We start from the raw sequence: 21,899 nt of genomic DNA, 5'->3' as shown, positions 1-21,899 counted from the left end.
CTGGCCCGGAAGTGGCGCCATGGTAGGCCTTGAGGGGCGCGAGTGAGGAAAATAAAGGCCCGCCGAGGAAGGAGAATTCCCTTCATGAAGGCCATGGCGCCTCCGCCTTCCTCGCCCTTATCAGCTGAGGAACAACTAGGCCCTACGAGGCGGGAGAAGCAGAAGGGAGCCGCTCCCTCAGCGCGGGTGAGTGAGTGCGGCCCACGGCGTGTGCAGGGCGAGAGGAGACCCAGGCCAGGCCTGGGCCAACCTCGGCCCTCCGGGTGTTTTGGACTCCAACTCCCACAATTCCTAGCAGCCGTAGGCTGCTAGGAATTGTGGGAGTTGGAGTCCAAAACACCCGGAGGGCCGAGGTTGGCCCAGGCCTGGCCTAGGAGATTCCAACCTTATACCCTGCTTTCCTCTCATAAAGGTCCCAGTTATCAGTTAAGAGTCCCACCCTAGGACACATTAGAAAAATTTGACGCTACTTTAACTGCTGTGGCTCAGTGCTGTGGAATCCTGGGAGTTATAGTTTTACAAGGTCTCCCTGGGCAACACAGTTTTAAAAAGAGATATTGACTCTTAAGCTGGACTGTGTCCATTTGAGGGCGACTAAAAGGGTCAAAGGTCTGAAGATCATGAATAGTCCATCTGAGGAGCGTTTTAAAAGCCAAGGAAGCAGCCCACGTCCTGAACTGGTGCCTGTCAGCTGTTATGTACTAGATAATAATAATAATAATAATAATAATAATAATAATAATAACAACAACTTCATTCTTATATCCCGCTACCATCTCCCTGAAGTGACTCAGGCGGCGCACATGGGGACGAGCCCAACAAAACATAGGTTAAAAACACAGTACATGAATTAAAACAATATAAACTGAATAAATATACAACAGCATAAAACACGGCAATTACTTTAAAACCTGGCCGCAAGTACTTAGTCTGTTGATGTTCCTACAGACCTGTACACAGTATATCTTGTATTTCCCCCCCAAAATACTTTGTATTTGAATAGGCCCACTGAAATCAATGGGATCTAATCAGTAATTTAGTCCAATTTGCTTTATAGATATTCTAGATGAGGACAAACAAATTGAAATTGAATTCAGACAAGGCGGAGGTCCTCCTGGTCAGTTGTAAGGAAGATCAGGGTATAGGGTGGTTACCTGTGCTGGACTGGGTCACACTCCCCCTGAAAACACAGGTCCGCAGTCTGATGGTCCTCTTGGACTCATCACTAAACCTGGAGACACAGGTGTTGCTGGTGGCCAGGAGGGCCAAATAAAACTTGTGAATCAGGTGCAACTATACCTTGGTAGTCCATGCCTTAGTTACATCCCATTTAGACTACTGTAACGGGCTCTACGTGAGGCTGCCCCTGAAGAGTGTCCGCAAACTTCAGTTAGTTCACAGATCTGCAGCCAGGTTATTAACAGGTGCTGGACCCAGGGAGCATACCGGCCACCTGCTAAAGCAACTTCGCTGGCTGCCAATTCCTTTTCAGGCCTGATTCAATAATAATAATAATAATAAGAAGAAGAAGTTTATACCCCACCTCCATCTCCCCCGAAGGGGACTCGGCGCGGCTTACAGATAATATTAGATAAAACAGTGACAATAAACAGTACACCAGTAAACAAAAACATACACCAATTATAAAATTTAAACATTAACCTATGAAAATGAAAACACACTTAATAAACACGGAATTAAAAACAGCGAAGTTGAGAAATAGACTAGCTAAAGTGCACTTTGTTATAAGTTGTAAACTCAAGATAACAGATAAAGTGCTACAAATTCATTGGAGGTTGATTTGGGATGGGAAAGACCCTAAGTAATACCAAGTTAACCAGGATATTCAAGGTGCTGGTTTTGACCTTTAGATCCCTAAATGGTTCTGTTCCTACTTACCTATCTCCTCATATCAATCTGCTCGAATGTTGTGATCTTCTAGTGAGGCCCTCCTCTTGTTTTCGCCACCATCGCAAATGCCCTTGGCGGTGACAAGAGAGGGAGCCTTCTCAGTGGCCACTCCAACTCTTTAGAACTCCTTCCCCTCTCCCTGAAATCTTTTAGAAAGCAGCTAAAGACCTTCCTGTTCACGCAAGTTCTTGACGACACTTAGCTGAAATGACAGGAAGGCTAACTTTTATTGAGTCATGTTTATTGAGTTCCCAACTGTCTTGTTGAGTAGCTTGCAATAATTGTATTTAAATATGTTTTTAAATATGTATACAGTAGAGTTTCGCTTATCCAACATAAACGGGCCAGCAGAATGTTGGATACTTGAAAATGTTGGATAATAAGGAAGGATTAAGGAAAAGCCTATTAAACGTCAAATTACGTTATGATTTTACAAATTAAGCACCAAAACATAATGTTTTACAAAGAATTGACAGAAAATGCAGTTCAGTACACAGTAATGTTATGTAGTAATTACTGTATTTATGAATTTAGCACCAAAACATCACAATGTATTGAAAACATTGACTACAAAAACATTGACTGCTATAAGGCAGATTGTGTTGGATAATGCAGAACGTTGGATAAGCAAGACTCTACTTATCTCTGATTGTAAAATTGTTTTATAGGTTGTGTTTTATATATGTACATTGTTTTATATCATATTTTACACAACCTTGTGAGCAGCTTTGGATCCCATTTTAGGGAGAAAAGCGGGATACATATGAAGATTTATTATTATTTATTATTATTATTAAAGAGCTGGGTCTGTTTAGCCTGCAGAAGAGAAGGCTGAGAGGAGACATAACAACAACAATAACAATAATTTTATTTCTTACCATCCTCTCCTCATAGCCCGAGGTGCTTTGAATGCGATTTTCCTGCTTCTTGGCAGTGGGTTGGACTGAATGGCCCAAAGGGTCTCTTCCAACTCTACAATTCTATGATTCTAGGTTACAGAACAATTAAACACAGTAAAAACACCACAAATACACATATTAAAATGTATCTCTATAAAATACGTATTAAAATACACAAAACAGAGATTAAACAAAATTCAAATGCATTTAAAATTCATGTTGAATGACTGTCTAGGTAGGCCTGGTGGAAGAGATAGATCTTTACATGGATTATAAATTCCGACAACTCATTTAGCTATGGGAGCTCTTTTTCTAGCAGGTCGTTCCAGATTTGTGGGGCAGCCAATGAAAAGGTCCTCTGAGTGATGGTTACCAGTCAGGTTCTGGCTGGTTGGAGTAACCACCCCCCCCCCCCCCCAGAGGACTTTGGTGTCCAAAGGGGCAGATAGTACAGGAGGAGACAAACCTGTAGGGAACCTGGACCCAAACCATGTAGGGTTTTAAAGGTCAAAACCAACACCTTGTACTTTGCCAGGAAACTAATTGTCAGCCACTGGAGTGACTTTAGGATAGGTGTAATATGCTCACTACTTGATTTTCCCATAACCAATCTGGCTGCCATATTTTGAACCAGCTAGAGTTTCCGAACTTGGTACAAAGGTAGCCCAATGTAAAATGCATTGCAGAAGTCCAGCCTTGAGGTTACCAGTGCGTGCACTACCATCTTCAGGTCTTCCAAATCTAGGAAGAGGCACAGCTGGCGGATCAGCCAAAGCTGATAGTGAATACTCCTGACCGTCACATCTTCCTGGGCTGATATTTGGAGAGACTGATCCAAAAGCACTCCCAAGGATGTCACAAGGAAGAGGGAGCAGGCTTGTTTTCTGCTGCCCTGGAGACTAGGACTCAATTGAGCATTGGACTCAAATTACAGGAAAGGAGATTCCACTTGAACATTAGGAAGAACTGTTCAATAGTGGACTCTTCTTCGGAGAGCAGTGGACACTCCTTCCTTGGAAGCTTTTAACCAGAGGCTGTGTGGCCATCTGTCAGGGCTGCTTTGATTGTGCTTTTCTTGCATGGCAAAGGGTTGGACTAGATGGCCCATGTGGTCTCTTCCAACTTTATTATTCTATGATTCTATTCACACATCAGGATTGGAAGACAGTGTAGGTAGGAGGGAGTCAGGAGAGAGCCTCACCAAGAGCCAGGCAGGTGCAGGTCTCAAGTCCAGTTGACAGGTTGAGCTTTCAGCTGAAGGGGAAAGCACCCACTTTGCTTCTGGGTTAAATTCTAGATGTTTGACAACAATCAAAGTAGACCATTCAGATTCAGGTAGGAACAAGCCTTCCTAAGTATAAAGAAAGTACCAAAAAAGTACTGTATTGACTCAAGTCTAATGTAGTATTGAATCTAATTCACATCTCAATTTTCAAACCCCTGAAACCAAGAAAAGTATTTGTTGACAAATCTAATGGACATCAGCCAACAATTGCAGTCTTTGTCATTTGGGAAAAAAGGTGTGCATTACATTTGCTGCAGGCTTAGAATTCCTTCTTTCAAAAACAACAGTGTTAAGAGCACCACAACTTCCACCAATGGAAAGGAAATCTTGAGGTTCATATATGCTGAAGAATGAATCCACTTTAACTGCCCTGGTTCAATGCTATGCAATAATGTAGTTTTACAAGGTCTTAACTTTTCTCCACCATAGAGGGCTGATGCCTCACCAAACTACAAATCCCAGGATTGCATAGCATTAAGCCATGGCAATTAAATTTGAGATGACATCCCTCAAATAGGAGCTCTTGAAGCAGTGTCCCCTTTTGAATTGGCTCAGTACTAAGATTACCATATTGTGCTAATCTAATGAGCACCCTAATTTTTATAATAATAAATAATAATAAAACTTTTTTTATCCCGCCCTATCTCCCTGGGGGGACTCAGGGCGGTTTACAGCAAAAATTGGCAAACAATCAATGCCAAGTAATCTATGCTGTACTTTTCCAAAGTAATTTATAGATCTCTGTTTTTAATATGCTGGGTATAGCTAGTAAGACAGCCTTATAGTCTTCCACTTTTCTCTTTGATTTTCAATTCCTGCATGAGTCATAGAGCTGGAAGAGATCGTAAGGACCATCGAGTCCAGTCCCATGCCATGCGGGAATACAATCAATGAAGGTTCTAAAAGCTGCTTATCTTGCCTATTATGAGAGCCATTGTGGTGTAGTGGTTTGAGCTTTGGACTCAGACTCTGAGAGACACCGGTTTGAATCCCCATTTGGCCATGAAAACTCACTAGCTGACCTCTTAGCCTCAGAAGAACAATTCTTGATAAGTCATACTCTCTTGGCCTGCCTGAACAATTTTTGCCAAGAAACTGTAATAATGTTGATTTAGGGTTGCCATAAGTCAGAAATTATTTGAAAGTGTATAACATCAATTGCATATAGATACAATACAGTTAGCAAGAATGGATTCCTACTCTTTCTGAACTCGAGCTGTAATGCATTGTTTACTACATACATATATTCTGCACCAAAAACCTTTGTTTCTTAAATCTTACATTTGTTTCACAGTTTTCCCAGTGTCAGTGCTATATAGACAGGAAAAGTAGAGATGGGCACTTGTGAAGTTCTACTGCCAGAGACCTTGTTAATTGAACTATGTCTGGATTGTTTTAAGTATTGATGACTTAGCATTGTTTTATGTATTGTTTTACAACTAGAGACCATTTATTTGACACACTTATATCATCTCATACAACTCCTTGATGGCTTAGGACATGGCTCACAGTTTGAACCTTTGTAAATCCTATTATACTTTGCCATCCTGCCAATCTTGTAACTCCAAAATACCTGTGGTTGTACTTCCATCTCCATGAATCCCCCTGGATGCTTAATTAAATTAGCCCCAAAAGATGCTGCTTGATACTATCATCCTCCTTCTCCTAGTCTATAACATATGTATCTCTCCATCCTGTAAAAATCTAGGGTTTGTTCTTTCGTGGGACATTCACATTTCTTTGCCAGAGAATTCTAATGCCTACTTCAACAATAAATCCCACAATTCTGTAAAATGCAGTTCTACTAGTTAAATTGGTTCCAAAGTCCTGCAGTTATACAGTGTGAGAGACTTTGGTCTCTCCCTTTTGCAAGTGCGCTGTCCCCAAGCTCAGTTCCACTGCGGCCGGGAGAGGGGAGGGCAGGAGAGAGAGAAGAGCTTCAGCCCTGGCTGGGTGCCCACCTCCCTGGGAAGATCATGTGGCCTTGTCCTGCTTGACCTACTTGGATGGGAGCACTTGGCCCAGCTGAATGGCAGCCTGCCCTGTCTGCTTGCCAGAATCTTAGGCAGATGTGAAAGCACACAAATCATATTAAGAAAAAAAAGGGGTGGAATCCCTGAAAGGTGACGCAGTAGGGAATTCCGCTTCAATATGGATCAAGAGCAAGCTTTATGAATTAAAAAAAAAGCAGGATTTGGATTGAGAGAGTGGCATGAGGCATTAGTCAGGGCTGATTTAGAAGGATGTGCTCTGTTTTAATTCGGCATTCTTCAGCTTATACATAGGTTTAGACTGAAAAATAGCTGCGTGTTTCCAACAGGGAGCTCTGATGTGACTCTTCTGAAAATGAGGCATATTCAGTAAACAGCACCATTGGTGCATATTCTGCTATGCACAGTGCATGAAGAACTTACAGTAGAAAGAGAAAAACAAAGGGATATTTCAATGGCTGAAAACTCGTGGCGTCTCTGATCGAGCACAGGCTAGAGCTGCCATTAAGGCCTACTCCGTGGCTTTGCAGGCAGCCAGGAAGGCTTTCTCGACTGCCCGCATAGCATCTGCAACAAATAGACCATCGGAGTTGTTCCAGGTCGTCAGGGAGCTTCTCCACCCTCCTGAGGGGGGAGGGGCACCCGAAGACTCGGCAATTTGGTGCAGCGAGTTCGCACACCATTTTGCAGATAAAGTTGCTCAGATTTGCCTCAAATTGGACACTAGCTTAGATGCAATGGCAGATGAGGTAACTAAGGTACCCGTCTGTCAGAATTTGTGGGATTCGTTTCGGCTTGTTCACCTGGATGACGTGGACAAGATCCTTGGAGCTGTGAGAGCGACCACTTGTGCCATGGACCCTTGCCCCTCTTGGCTTATTAAATCAGCCAGAGGAGGATTGGGAGATTGATTTGTGAGGATAATCAATGCCTCATTGGTTCAAGGCAAATTTCCATCTGCCCTTAAACAGGCTATAGTGAGGCCAGTTATGAAGAAGGTCTCCCTTGATTCGACCATTTTAAATAACTACAGACCAATCTCAAACCTACCTTTTTAAGGTAAGGTCCTGGAGCGGGTGGTTGCTTCTCAGCTCCAGGGTTTCTTGGATGATACCGATTTTCTGGATCCATCACAATCCGGCTTTAGACCTGGGTACAGTACTGAGATGGCTTTTGTCGCCTTGGTGGATGACCTCCACAGGGAACTGGACAGGGGGAGTGTGACCCTTCTGGTTCTCTTGGACATCTCAGCGGCTTTCGATACCATTGACCTTGATATCCTTCTGGGTCGGCTCTCGGGGATGGGCCTTTGGGGCATGACTCTGTCATGGCTCCAGTCCTTCCTAGAGGGCCATTCCCAGTTGGTGAAGCTGGGGGATACCTGCTTGGACCCCTGGCCATTGACCTGTGGGGTCCCGCAAGGTTATATTCTGTCCCCCATGCTTTTTAACATCTACATGAAACTGCTGGGAGAGGTCATCCGGAGTTTTGGAGTTTGGTGCCATCTCTACACAGATGACACCCAACTCTACTACTCTTTTCCACTGAAATCCAAGGAAGCCCCTCAGATACTGGACCAGTGCTTGGCCACTGTGATGGGCTGGATGAGGGCGAAGAAGCTGAAGCTTAATCCCAGCAAGACAGAGGTCCTCCAAGTCAGTCGTATGTCTGGCAACCTGTGCTTGATGGGATCACACTCCCCCTGAATGTGCAGGTCCGCAGCTTGGGGGTCCTCCTGAACTCAGCGCTGATACTTGATGCTCAGGTGTTGGCGGTGGCCGGGAGGGCCTTTGCACAATTAAAACTTGTGCGCCACTGCGACCGTACCTCATGAAGTCTGATCTGGTTATGGTGGTCCATGCCTTAGTTACCTCTAGGCTGGATTATTGCAATGCACTCTACGTGGGGCTGCCCTTGAAGACGGCCCGGAGACTCCAACTAGTCGAGTACTCAGCAGCTAGGCTTCTAACTGGAGCCTGTTTAAGGATCTTCACTGGCTGCCATTTACCTTCCGGACCCAATTCAAGGTGCAGGTGATCACCTACAAAGCCCTGAATGGTTTGGGACCCACCCACCTTCGTGACCACATTTCCCCCTATGAATCTGCATGATCTCTTTGTTCATTGGAGGAGGCCCTCCTCTCGTTTCCACCTCCGTCACAACCGCAGTTGGTGGGGATGAAGGAGAGGGCCTTCTCTGTGGTGACCCCCCTGCTCTGGAATGCACTCCCCAGGGAAGTTAGGCAAGCTGCCACCTTGGTAGCGTTTAGGAAGAGCCTGAAAACTTGGGTCTTCACACAGGCCTTTGGATAAGTACTACCCATTTGTATGATACATTTTGTACCGGCGATTACTTTTTGATCGGTTGTACCTTGTTAATCCCTCTGATGTAACCACAGGGTTCACCCCCACTTCAAGGTGCTCTCCCATGATCTTATAGCACTTTTAACTACCTCATGTTTACAAAACTCACTTAGCGCACTTTTGCCCAGTTCATTTTTGTGATTCTATTGCTGTGTTTTAACTTATGTTTTACTAATGTTTGTTATTTTACTTTTATGTTAATTTTAATTTTCATTTGCACATGGTTTCTGTTATTTGATGTTGTTCTATGTTTGTTATTGTATTTGCCTGGGCTTTGGCCCCATGTAAGCCCCCCCCCCCCCCGGGAGACGGAGGCAAGGTATAAAAATAAAACAATAATAATAATAATAATAATAAGTGTCCTGGCAGTACAAAGGAACAATGATGATGTGTCTCAGAGCCAGGATGAGGATTTTAAGCTCTTTTCTTGTGGTCATATAGAAAGTATACTGTGGTGAAATTTAACTCCAGTTTATTCTTCAATCCTGCATACATCCATCTGGAAGCAAATCTCATTGAGCACAACAGAAATATTTCTATGCTTAAATTGGCAATTTAAGAGTATGATTCTGGCTGTACAGGCTTTTTTGTTCTCTGAATGGCTCTCTTCATTCTTCACCCCTTTCTTTCTTCAGGAATGCCAGAGCAGCTCCTGTGGGCACACATAGAGCAGCTTGTGTGGTCTTTGAGCTGAGCAGTGATCAGATTCACAGCTCACTGTGAGATTCAGTCATTCACTCCAGCCAGTCATTCCTGTCCCAAAATGATTTTTTTAGCGACAGAAATGTGATGCAGCACCTGCTGCCAGGAGCAAGTGGTCTGCAGAAGGAGGATGGGGTTTTCAGTGCTTCATTTCTCTTATACAGAATGTTTGCAAGATCACTCTCAATTATTCAGCTTCTGAGATGAAATTCAGGTTTTAAAATGGATTAGAAGAACTAGAATCCTATAGCTCATTGTATGTATTCCTGCTAAGTCCTATATACCCCAGCAGCTTTTGCAGGGCTAAAGCGCTTTATTACATGGAATCCAAATTTGTATCAAATATACAAGATTTTTTAATTTAAAAAGGATGACATTCATTACAGAATTCTATGTGAATTTTGATATTAACAAACTTGACAATAGATTTCCATCATGGTTTTGAGATCAGCACTCTGAGGACTCAGAAAGTTTCAGGTGCTTCTTAAAATTTGATCCTGATGCCTAGGAATTTAAAATATCTTCCACTGCTCTGTATAACAACAGTAAACTGGGTCACGAGTCCCATTTTCTCTCTTCCTTCATGTATTTATTGTCTTTCAGCCTACCAGGTATGCTGAAGTCCATGACAAATAAAATTACAAAAAAGAAAAAAAAGTGAAAATACTCCAAAACAGTGATTTTCCCTGGGGAAACATATGTATAATGATATAGTACAATATAGTAATTTAATGCTTATATTGTGCTATGCTAATAATATATTGTATGTACATTTGATTTGTAAGCCGCTCTGAGTCCCTTTCGGGGTGAGAAGAACAGGATATAAATGTAGTAAATAAATAAATAAATGTATATGTTTGAGTATGTATTCGTTTGTTTTCCTTAAGCATGTAATTGATCCTTCCAGGTGGAGACTTCCTCCTGTTGAAACTTCTGAACAGTGTTGGTAGATGTGACCGTACCAGTGAGATGCCCAAGAACAGGAGTTCTACTTCGTATGGCCCTCCTCCAGCCGGCCTGCCATGACCGCCTTCTTCACCAGCGTCCCCAATTGGATTCAAGATGCAAAGCAGGAGGAGGAGGAGGCAGGCTGGAAACTAGTGCCCCGGCCCAAGGGCCGAGAGAGCGACCTTCAAGGGAGATGCCAGTATGAGCTGTCGGGTGCCTCCTTCCCCAGCTTGGATAAGCTGAGAGCAAACCCAGAGCAGAGACCCTACTGCTGTCCACAACTGCACTGCGGCAAGGCCTTTGCCTCCAAATACAAACTGTACAGGTAAGTGGGGTAAGAATATGTGATCAACAGTCCATAATCTCCCCATATTTATTCGTTTCTGAGCTGCATTTTTCCCAGAGCTGGATCCAAGGTTGCTCATAAAAAATAATCAAATAATAATAATAATAATAATTACAGTAGAGTCTCACTTATCCAAGCTAAACGGGCCAGCAGAAGCTTGGATAAGCGAATATCTTGGATAATAAGGAGGGCTTAAGGAAAAGCCTATTAAACATCAAATTAGGATATGATTTTACAAATTATGCACCAAAACATCATGTTATACAGCAAATTTGACAGAAAAAGTAGTTCAATACGCAGTAATGTTATGTTGTAATTACTGTATTTACAAATTTAGCACCAAAATACCATGATATATTGAAAACATTGACTACAAAAATGGCTTGGATTATCCAGAAGCTTGGATAAGCGAGGCTTGGATAAGTGAGACTCTACTGTATTGCATTAAAATAGTATATAAAAGCATACAGATTTAGAAATAAGGCACACATCCCTGTGCCAGCAATTACACATGAAAAGCCTGTTTAAATAAATAAAAAAGTCTGCCATGGAAAAGAGAAAAAACTGCTTGGCCTTGCATGGAAGGCAATTCCAGAGGGTGGGGAAATCCATTGAGAATGCTTCCAAAGAGGCCACTTTTAACAGGATAAATTAAATCAGTGGTTCTCAACCTGGGGTCCCCAGATGTATTTGGCCTACAACTCCCAGAATTCCCAGCCAGTTTACCAGGTGTTAGGATTTCTGGGAGTTGAAGGCCAAAAGCATCTGGGGACCCGCAGGTTGAGAATCACTGAACTAAATTGTCTTGAGTATCAGTTGCTTATTTGGGCCAGGCAATGACTTTTTGATTTGCAGTGACTCTTATCTCTCAGAAGCTTGTTAACATAATTTCACACTCTGGAAATGTCTGCTAGATCCCAGTTTCATTTTGTAATTCCAAGTCCTTGCCATTTGTGTGGCAAGAAGCAAACTATATTTTTGCCATAGCACACTATCAGGCTGTAGCGTTTTCTTTTCACTACATGGAAACAAACAGGACAGATGGAAGATTTTGGGGGGAATTGTCTTCTGATAAACATGAGAGAGCCATTGGAAGACATCTGAACCTAGATTAATAGCTTACCCTTCCTTTTTGCCTGGGATTGGAAGATCATATGCTGCATGTCACAATGATCATGAGCAGTTCAACATTTTCCAAGCGTTTTGCTGTAGGTTAAGGGCAAATGAACCTCAACATCCCCGAGTAAACACCAGTGTAAACACAGTGTCAGTAATGAAAGAGTTCCAATGTGGTGTGTTGTTTTGCATGTGAGTTTTAAGTCAGCCCAATGACAAACACACGCTAAGGAAATCTACCCAAGAAAACCCTGTGAATGGATGGCATAAATCTGATTTATAATTCTTGTGAAGATCAGATTTCCTAGCAGTAAGGATAAAAAATGTAAAAGGAGTGAAAATAATTGGCAAAATTAACAGCAAATTTGGCTTATTTATGATTTGAATGGCCTTAGAAGAGCTGTTCTGGATCCGACCTTTCTGATCCAAAGTTCTCTTCATGCAGATGCCTTTTGGCAAATCCAAAGCCGGGCATGAATGCTCTGGCAACTGGCATTTAGAAAAACAGTACCTCTGACCTTGCAGTTGGTATCTACAGCAGTTGTAATTACTGAAAGAACAAGCAGTCACATGCTATTCATGAATATCTGAAGGTGGAGCTTATTGTTCAGCCATGTTTTGCTTGGCCTCCTTCAGTCCTCTATATCTTAGGAGAGCAAAAGCTCTGTTTGCAGAAGCTGAATCTACCCAGCTTTTGTGGTTGGGGGGTATTTTCAGTCCTGGCTTTATCTCTCTTCTCTTTTTCCGGTAAGGCACTTGGCCACCCACTCTGCCCAGAAGCCCCACCAATGCATGTACTGTGAGAAAATGTTCCACCGTAAGGACCACCTCCGCAACCACCTCCAGACACACGACCCCAACAAGGAAGCGCTTCACTGCCCTGAGTGCGGGAAGAATTACAACACCAAGCTTGGCTATCGGCGCCACCTGGCCATGCATGCTGCCGCCAGTGGTGACCTCAGCTGCAAGGTGTGCCTGCAGATGTTTGAAAGCACCCAGGTCCTGCTGGAGCACCTGAAGGCCCACTCTCGGAGGCCCTCGGGCAGCGTGAAGGAGAAGAAACACCCGTGTGACCACTGCGACCGGCGCTTCTACACACGCAAAGATGTGCGGAGGCACCTGGTCGTCCACACGGGCCGAAAGGACTTCTTGTGCCAGTACTGCGCCCAGCGCTTTGGCCGCAAAGACCACCTGACCAGGCACATGAAGAAGAGCCACTCACAAGAGCTGCTCAAGATCAAGACAGAGCCAGTGGACATGCTGAGCCTCCTGAGTTGCAATTCAGCCGTCGCCGTCAAGGAGGAGCTGAGTCCGGTCCTGTGCATGGCCTCCCGGGACGTGATGAACAGTAAGGGTTTCCCTGGGATGCTGCCCATGGGCATGTACGGGGCTCACGTCCCTGCCATGCCCGGCTCAGGAATGCCCCACTCTCTGGTCCCCAACCCGCTGCCCATGGGGATGAGCTACCCTCTGGAGTCGCCCTCCCCGCCACAGCCTCCCCCAAAGTACCAGCTCGGGTCTACCTCATACCTGCCTGACAAAATCCCTAAGACAGAGGTGGACAGCTGTTTGGCAGAGCTCCCAGGTGGTCTGTCTCTGGTGCCCGGGGAGCCCTCCTCGTCTTCCCCTCAGCCTCTCACCCTGGAGGAGACACTGCTCTCCAAGAGTCCCGCTTCGCTTTCTGAGGCTCTCTGTGCTGCTAACATGGACTTCTCCCACCTCCTGGGCTTCCTCCCCTTGAACCTGCCTTCGTGCAACCCGCCCGTCTCTTCCGGGGGGCTGGTCATGGGCTATTCGCAGGCAGAGACCCAGTCTCTCCTCTCCACTTTGCCGCCTCAAGATTCTCCGGGAGGTGCCGCTGCCTCCTTCGGCTTCGGGGCCCTCCATTCGTTGCCTTCAGTCTTCTCTCCTGGCTTGGGTGCCACCACCTTGCCCCGTTTCCACCAAGCATTCCAGTGAGAGGCAGAAGACGGAGCTTCTCTGAGTGTGTGCGGATGGGGCGCAGCAGAGGTGCCCGCTGTGTTTGTTGTCCTACTGACCCAGGGGCTGGGAAGGCTTCCGGAAGGGTTTTCCAATGGACTGGAACTGCCGCGTCACACTAGAGTGTATGGCCCAGTCCTGGACAGTGAGTAGGTTGCAGCAGATAGAATTTCAGGTATTTTTTCCCCTCCCAGCCTCATTCAACAATCAGGAGCCACCCATCTCAGTGACTTTCCCTGGGCTTTCTAGCCTCCTTCCACTTAAGAGAGAAAGTTGGTTTGGCGTTCCCCCTCAAGTTAAGGTTCTGCATTTCAGTGTTTTGGTCCATAGGGCAGGCTGAAAGCATTGGCCTCGCTCTTTCCATCCCACCTCTGTCGTCTCTGCTGGTCATCCCTCAGTCCTCAGCCTGTGGTGTGGACAGGCCCAGTGCCACTTTCTTCAAAGGCGCTTCGCAGAGACTCCTTCCAGCAGAATCATGTTTACGCAAATTCCCCAGATCCTTTCCCCACCATTTTACCAACCAGGAAGGGCTAGGAGCATATAGTTGCTGTGTCCTGGCCTCGATCTCACACTGTTTACACTGTGGAATCGGATCACGCCGATTGCACTTCACTACTACTTCCATTTCTTCCCCTGTGGGGAAAATAGAACTGACTTTGGACTGCCTCACCTTTTGCCAATTTAGCAGTCTATGCTGTGAGTGACCCCCCCCCCCCCCCAATTGTCAGTATGGGGCAGAAAGGATGCTGCAGTGCAGTTGGTCTAGCTTGCTTCCGTTTGTCTGAGAGCAGTGTTCCCCAAAGTGAGGTTGGGACAGGAGTGGGTGGGAACTAGCGTTGCCTTGGGGGACTCATTCCCTTTGTATCTAGCACTCTTTGTCTTGGGAGATCTTTGATTTCTGAATATTGAAGCACAAACAGACAAACCTTAGGGAAATTATAATGGCCTTGCTGGCTGGGAGTGGGGTGGGGGAGAGGGTGTCCTAGGAGTTGTCATCCCAAAGCGTAACTTTCCCAAGCTCTGTGAGTGAGTTTAGTGGAATGGTGATGACATGACAGCTCCGTACCTCCATGTACTGAGAAGAAGCTGGGTGATTCTACCCTCCACGTCTTGGCTTGTTGTGCGAAGACACCAGGCCCTGCTTTGGAAAAGGCAAGTCCTTCCCACAGAGCAGAATGTGTTTGCCTTATAGGCAGAGTAGACAGGCTGGACAGACACAACTAGCAGAGGCTGCTTGGCCAACTGTTAGGAGTGTTTTGATTGTGTGTTCCTGCATGGCAGGAGATTGAATGGGATGGCCCTTGGGGTCTCTTCCAACTCTATGATCTGGGCCTGTGATGCAGCCTCTTTTTATCCCTGCTGCCTCAGTAACATTGATCCCGATTGTCTGTTAAGTGCGATAATACTTGTGGGTGGGCAGGTTTAACTCCCCAGGGCCCTTTGTCTGCACCCCTCCCTCTCCGCTCTGCACTGTTTGCCAGCCTTGCTCAACCCCCAAGCCTCTCATACTCCCTTGCATCACTTTTGGCCATTGCAGCCCATCCTGAGTTTCCCTTAAGGCCTTCTGTCCCTTCTCTTGCACAGCCTCCTCCTACTGTTTCCTGCACATTTGAGAGAACACAGCTGTAACTGGGATAGGGGTGGATGGGGAGGGGCTGCTCTTGGAAGTTTTGCTGGGAAGAGCTAGATCTTCTGAATCAGTAAATCAAAGGGAGTGAATGCCCAGGCAGCCCTGGACTTCAGCTGAAGTTGACTGCCACTGCTTGAGCGCTCCCATTTACCTGTTGCAGCCTCACAACTCCTTCCTCCCTCTTGCTTTAAGGTCTGCCTGCAGTCTCCAGCCTTACCTCAGTTACTGGTATGGACTGCTCTGTATCACAGCAAATACCTCATGGTGTTTCCTCTCTGTACAGACTCACACGTGGTCCCTTGTTGGGGCCATACAAGCCCCCAATGCGCACTTCTGTATACCTCATATCCGGTGGGGGGCAAGCAGCCCCCTTTTCCATGCCCAGGTATTTTAAGCCTACCTCTGCACTGGGTCCTTCGATGGTCCCTCTGGATCCCTGAATGGAATGTTTGTCTACTAATCTGGGTTAATTCCAGCTTGCTTTAAAGCCTAACCTCTCCCCATCCCCTTTGATTTCTAATATTTTGATATTTTGTGCGTGGGGTTCTCCTCTCTCTGACGGACATGCCTTGTAGGCTTAGCTTAGCTAGCTGCGCTCTAGTTGTAGTTGTTTTCATATCAGTTTAATGTTTGGCCTGATACTTAGCTCAGCAGTTTCATGTGGTGGTGAGCTCCACAGACTGTGCTTCCTGAGCTGATAATGCCTTTCTGATTTCAACCATGTGCCTTGCGCTGAGTAAAAAGGAGGCTGCCAGGGCTTCTCCTTCTTCAGTATTTTTAAATACCTCACTTGCATTTCCTTTGACACACTTTCCCCTTCAGGAATTGTTGCACATTCTCTTATGCAATTCTCTCATCACATCCCTACCTCAAGACCTCAGTGCTAAGTTTCCACACTTTGTTTTTCAACCGTGGTACAAGACATGGCCCGTTCAAGGGAATGCCTGAGCTGGGCTGCATAGTTTTTCCAGCCTCTGGCACTTACTGCTTTTTCTGTTGCCTGTTTTCCTCCTTGCAGTTTTATGTTGTGGTGAGATTTTGGCCTGGGACACACTCAACAGTCTATGAAAGCTTCTGCCACCAACTGCGCTCCCTGTTTGCTTCTAAGGCGCCTCAATATCCCTTTGCATCCTGCTTTTCCAGACTAACTCTGTTACGTCCTTGAGTTCAAGCTTCTGGCTCCCATGCTTCTGAATGTGTCGCTCCTCATTAGTTGCTTCTTTCATTACTCAACCTGAAATAGAAGCAAGGGTCTCTAAGAATCTTTATTGAACGTTTTGTTAGCTTGTGTGCGGTTGGTAATAGTGCATTGGATACTTATATGCTTAACACAAGCCAATGACAGGGAAAGGGAACAAAGAAAGAAAAGAATATATTAAGTCATTATGGCATTCTCAGTTGCAGAATGGGCCAAAAAGCAGCTACAAATGTTTGTCACTTATTTGTCTCATCTGATCTTTTCTTGCTGACAATTTGGCCACTTATTAGTGGAAATTTATTAGAAGTCAATCAGCATTATATCTGTAAATGACAGAGAAGTGGGGATTAATCATGGTGGCTGTATTAACTCACCTCTGCCACCTTCCCTTGTTCCAGTATTGTGTTGACGGGAAATGGCAGCAGAGATGAGAAAACCTTTCCGCCTCATTCTTAGGGCATTTCTCAGCACCCCAGTGGCATTCTCATTGCACTTATGTTTCATAGCATTTTGAGCTGGTTTTTTTTTCTTGCACAGAAATCCATGCATATTTTTGTGTTGATTTTGGGGAGGGAAGGGTGTATGTCTTTTTCTTTTGACTAAACCATGTTCAGGTGCATTTTCCCCCAAATCTGCGGGTTTCCAAAATGCATTCTGTTCTTTTTCCATATGAAAACATGAAGCCAAGAAATGCCCATCCCTAAATCTCAGTACATTTCAAGCAGTAATTGGAAGATTGAGTCACAGTCCTGTAAGCCTCATCCATCATTTTCAGCAAAAGCAATAGAAGCAAATAACATGCCATTCATGCAGATCTCTCTCACGTGTCAACATATTCTAAGGCACCTTTTGGAGGAGTTGATGGGGTGTTTTTATACAGCAATCATACCAGTCCGCTTTTTCTCTTGTTGAATGATGTCTGGGAGGAAGATGGCTTCTTTCTTTCTGGAATAGGCTGAACCTTTGTCAAATAGCTTTGCGAAAAAAAGGAAAAAACAATAATCAATGCTCCAATAGCTGGAGTATCAATGATCAGAAATGCTTGAGACCAGAAATGTTTGGGATTTTTCATGTATTTGCATATTGTGTTGTCAAAGGCTTTCATGGCCAGGGTCACAGGATTGTCATATTTCACCCATAAGGAGAGATCTTGGAGATGAGACACAAGTCTAAACACAAAATTTGTTTTTGGCTTCATATACAACTTCTGCACATAGCCTGAATGTAGTTTTTATGCAATGTGTGTGAAACCCAAGTTTGTCAACACTGAACCATCAGAAAGCAATTGTGTCCCTATCAAAGCCAAACGCAGCATGTAGAAGGTTGTCTCGCTGATATACACACTGCTTGATTTTATGTGGCTGATTTTTGATCTAGGATGTCCTATGTATGAAATGGAAGAGGCCTTTATTCTCATTCCCTGGCTTCACCAAAACCATTCTTCAGCTGCTCTCCATTTCCTTGGAGTTTAGGACTGACATGATCACCAGCAAGTGACCCAGACATAGGTGCAAACCTCCCATTTGCATGCTTGCCTGGAGCCACCTAGCATCTGATGCCATTGGTGCACTTTGCTAAGATTCATGAGCGACCAAGCTGGCATTGACCACCACTAAAGCAACAAAGATTGTCTCTGGTGCAGTCATGGCCAGCTTGATCTCTCATGAATGGCTAGAATTGCCTTCTGAGGACTGAAGATGTAGTAAATGAGAATTGACTCTGCTTGGTTTCCTTTCTTTTGTCATCCTGGTCGTTCCTCAGCATACTTTTTGATCTCCCCATTGAGAGAACTGGCCCGAGTTTCACTGGGGACTGCTTGTTTTCCTTTTGATATTGGCATATTTTCCCCCAGTGTATGTTATCTCACGTTCTTGCAACGATTGCTATCTCTTGCTAAATTCATACGCACGGTCTCGTGTTCTTGGGAGTGCCTGGTTCCATGTACAGTCAGCCCAGCACATTTGTTGAGGGGAAAATAACCAATCAGAAACTATATAAATATATATATGTTATTGAGAGAACACTGTCTATGAAACTCTTAGTCCTCCAGCACAACTCTCTCAAAAGTTTATCATAGAATCGCACTGGAGGACCTAGGGATTTCTTGAAAGAACAGTTTAAATCCACAGAAGTCAGACCCGCAAATGTTTTCACAGAGGTCTGTGTCCAAGGCCCCATTCGCTTTTGTTCCAAGACAGCTGTTCCTTCCCATTTGTTTGGCAATATACCCATTCAGGTAGTTTCAGTCTAGCACATTGTAAAGCCTTATCTCCCTTTAACTGGCACATTGTAAGCTCTTATCTCCCCATTATTGAACTTGGAAGCTGCTTGGAACCTTAGAGTCATATCTTCTGTGTTCCTCTATCCTTGGAATCTTTCCTACCATTTTTTTGCGTGCATTTCGTGCCACTTTTCAGACAGTGTTTGGCCCAAAGGAAAATGCATCCTTCCACAGTTAGTGGAATTAACTCTAAAAATACCACTAAATCACAGAAAAGTAAGGGAAAGGGGGCAGGAATCTCTGCTGGATTGTCAGAAGAGACAACACATTGCTTTCGACTAGTGCTCTACAGGAATTTCTTCTTAAAGAAACAGTATGCCAATGTTATGTGGGCTTATTTCAACTGCGCTTTGTACTGAGAGCCAGGCTTGTGTCGTGTCGGCTGGACACAATATCTGACTTAATATAAGGCGTACATAGTATATATAGTCACAGAAGTGGGGCTATGGGTAGGAGTAAGTCAAAGAGACTTGTTTAAACTAGTGCTATACAGGAATTTCTTAAGGGCTTCTTCTGGATGAGCTTAGTACTGAGAGTCAGCTTGAACTCCCATATCTGAATAATTAAAGACATAAATAGTATATATAGTCACATAAGTGAGACTTTCGAGAGAAGTGAGATATCTGAGAGATGATGTTGGCCCCTTTGTGATTCTGATTCACGTCATGGCTTTCTGTATTTTGTATAGCAACCACCGCTCTCAGATTGGTCCCTCTCTTGAGCATCCGTGAAAAGGACGCAGGTGTTTCCTTTGGATCCATAAATGAGACCCAAAGCTTTCCAAATCTTAATATCTAGGAAGGTTGGTGTGGCCTCTTTTTCCAGCACCCGGCCAAGGTCTCATTGACTCCCTGGGGTTGTGTTTTAGTCATCTTAATATCCAGAAGATTGTGTTTTATTTTGAAAAATGTTTAACGTGATGTGTTTTAACCAAGGATTTTAGTTTTTTATCTGCTCAGCACAATGCCCCTTTGCCTTAGTACGGAGCTTTCCAAACATTTCATGTCAGTGACACGTATCATTTCGCGACACAGTCATGCAGTTTTATTAACAAACAAAGCATGGGCAAACTTTGGCCCTCCGGGTATTTTAACTTCAATTCCCACAATCCCCAACAGCCTATTGGCTGTTAGGAATTGTGAGTGTTGAAATCCAAAACACCAGGAGGGCCAAAGTTTGCCCACGCCTGGGTTAAACCAACCTTTTGTAAGTGATCCAGACACATACATAAACTGTCATAACGAAATGCATGGGGAGACAACATTTCTCATAAAAACTTTTCATTTATAGGGTTTTAAAAAATATATGGTGTATTACTTATTTCACACTGACTCAGAGGTTTCTCCTTCCTTTCGCGTAACACACCTACAAACAAATCTGTTGTGACCGTTTGGAAAGCTCTGCCTCCATGTATTGCCTGCGGCTGGGGCTGTGCTTTCTGGATGTGCTTTGGCCAGAAATGCAAAGGATCATAAGGGAATAATGTAGCCGCCTGACCTCCGAAAAGGGGCGAGACTTACTGGCTTACAACCACCACCTTCCACTTGGCTTAGACTTACGCTCTGCTTGAATCCTTGCAGCCACTTCAATGGGGTACATGGTGCTTCTAGGACACACTCTTTGTGTAGTTGTGCAGCCAGAGCACCACACCATTGGCCTCCATAGGCAGACAAGCATCTGCTTTGCTTTGTGGAAAGAGAAGGACAGGGGTTTGGTCCTTCCTTCCCTTTCTATAGGGCTGAAAGGGAGCTGGGCGCCTTCTTCTGTCGCTGACCCCTTTTTGGAGAAATCCTGGCACCAGCAGCTCCTGCCTGCCTGTCCTCTCTTTGCTCTTCTTCAGCCTGAAGCTGGACTTCTCAAAAAAAAACAAATCAAGCACTTTTTTCCTCTACAAACACAGCAAATAACCTCCTCTTTTATCAAAGTATTGTAGGGGCTTCTCACGCGAGTCCCAAATGTTTTTAAACTGTACAGATTTGAAGTGCCATTAGGACATGTGCAGCTCATCATGGCTCAGTTAGCTTTTTTTTCCCTCTTTTTTTTTTTTGTCTTAACAGAATTAAGTCCAAAATGAAAAGAGGGTGTGTGTTGTTTTTTTTAAAAAAAATAATGAAATTGCTTATTAAAATTGTTTGAAGTTCTCAGCCTTTCTCTTTCTTTGTGGGAAGTCAATAGGAAGGGCCTTCACTCTCTATATTTAACACATTTTGTGGAAGGGAAACCGGGACATCCACAAAAGAGGCTGAGGGGGTTCTACTCTGTGATTCATGAATATGCGTATGATACACATTTAAATCTGTGGATATAAAAGTGGGGAGTTTCAAAGCAGCCCAGCACAAGCTGAGTGTATGCAGTATAATTTTACAAAGGCAATGGCAGTTTATTGGAGACCTTGATATGGGTGGGTCAAGTGCGATCCAAGTTATCGGACTCCCAGCATGGATTACTTTTGTTGTGTAAGGAGGTGCTAGATATCTCCTTGTTCAAGGCTTGAAAAAATGCAGGAAAAAAGCATAAGTCATCAACAAATCCAACCTATTTTCTAGCACTACTACTGACGCTGTATTTTGCAAACCAGTTGTGAAGATTACTTGGAAAATGTCGCTGACTGTTGTGAATTGGGACTTGTGCACACTGAGCAGCAATATGCCTCCAGTGTTGCTGGTGTCTTGATATACATCTTTACAATCAACTCAAGGTCTCTTCTAGCTAAGTCTGCAACTTAATTTGGGACATACTCTGTTTACTTGAGTCTGATGCTCATCTTTGGCTAAATGACCTCGGCAAAATGAGGGTGCACGTTAGATTTGTGTCATTCGGTCATCTTAGTGTTGAGCCAAAGCAAAAGGGAAGAAGCTTCAGGAATGCCCGAAGCTCCTATTTGAGGAACATCATTTCTAATTTAATGCTATGCCATCCTGAGATTTACTGTAAGACTACATGTTTTAATAGCATTGAGCCAGTGCAGTTATAGTGGGTTCATTCTACAGTATAGATGCACCCCAAGGTTTTCTTTTCCGTTGCTGGAAGCTTTGGTGTCCTCTTTAACGCTTTTGTTTTTAAAGGAGGAATTCTAAGCAGGCAGCAACTGTAATGCATATCGCAGAAAGCAGCAATTTATTTTTTTTGGTTTCAGGGTTTTGAAAATTGAGGTGCACATTCGATTTGATGGCGCATTAGACTCAAATAAATATAGTAGTCGAAACTCACACCAGGATAACTCACTTTTCTGGCATTGCAGAGGCTAGA

The 21,899-nt window shown here is 44.4% G+C and overlaps 1 protein-coding gene across 1 annotated transcript; it reads left to right on the top strand.

The window, feature by feature from the left end:
• Positions 1-9: 9 nt before the first annotated feature.
• On the top strand, positions 10-20,794 carry plagl2 (PLAG1 like zinc finger 2). The gene is made up of 3 exons (XM_003227609.4): positions 10-186; positions 10,059-10,424; positions 12,314-20,794. The coding sequence occupies exons 2-3, from the start codon at positions 10,174-10,176 to the stop codon at positions 13,518-13,520; spliced, it is 1,458 nt and encodes a 485-aa protein (XP_003227657.1). The 5' UTR covers positions 10-186; positions 10,059-10,173; the 3' UTR covers positions 13,521-20,794.
• The last annotated feature ends 1,105 nt before the right edge of the window (positions 20,795-21,899 follow it).

Source organism: Anolis carolinensis, chromosome 4, assembly GCF_035594765.1.
Source record: "Anolis carolinensis isolate JA03-04 chromosome 4, rAnoCar3.1.pri, whole genome shotgun sequence".
Lineage (NCBI taxonomy): Eukaryota > Metazoa > Chordata > Lepidosauria > Squamata > Dactyloidae > Anolis > Anolis carolinensis.
This window is presented reverse-complemented; position numbering and strand designations above follow the sequence as displayed.

Bases quoted from the DNA above. Each gene is read 5' to 3' on its own strand.
- plagl2 (XM_003227609.4), top strand. From the start codon at position 10,174: ATGACCGCCTTCTTCACCAGCGTCCCCAATTGGATTCAAGATGCAAAG. The intron at 10,425-12,313 runs GTAAGTGGGGTA...TTTTCCGGTAAG, and splicing joins TCCAAATACAAACTGTACAG to GCACTTGGCCACCCACTCTG.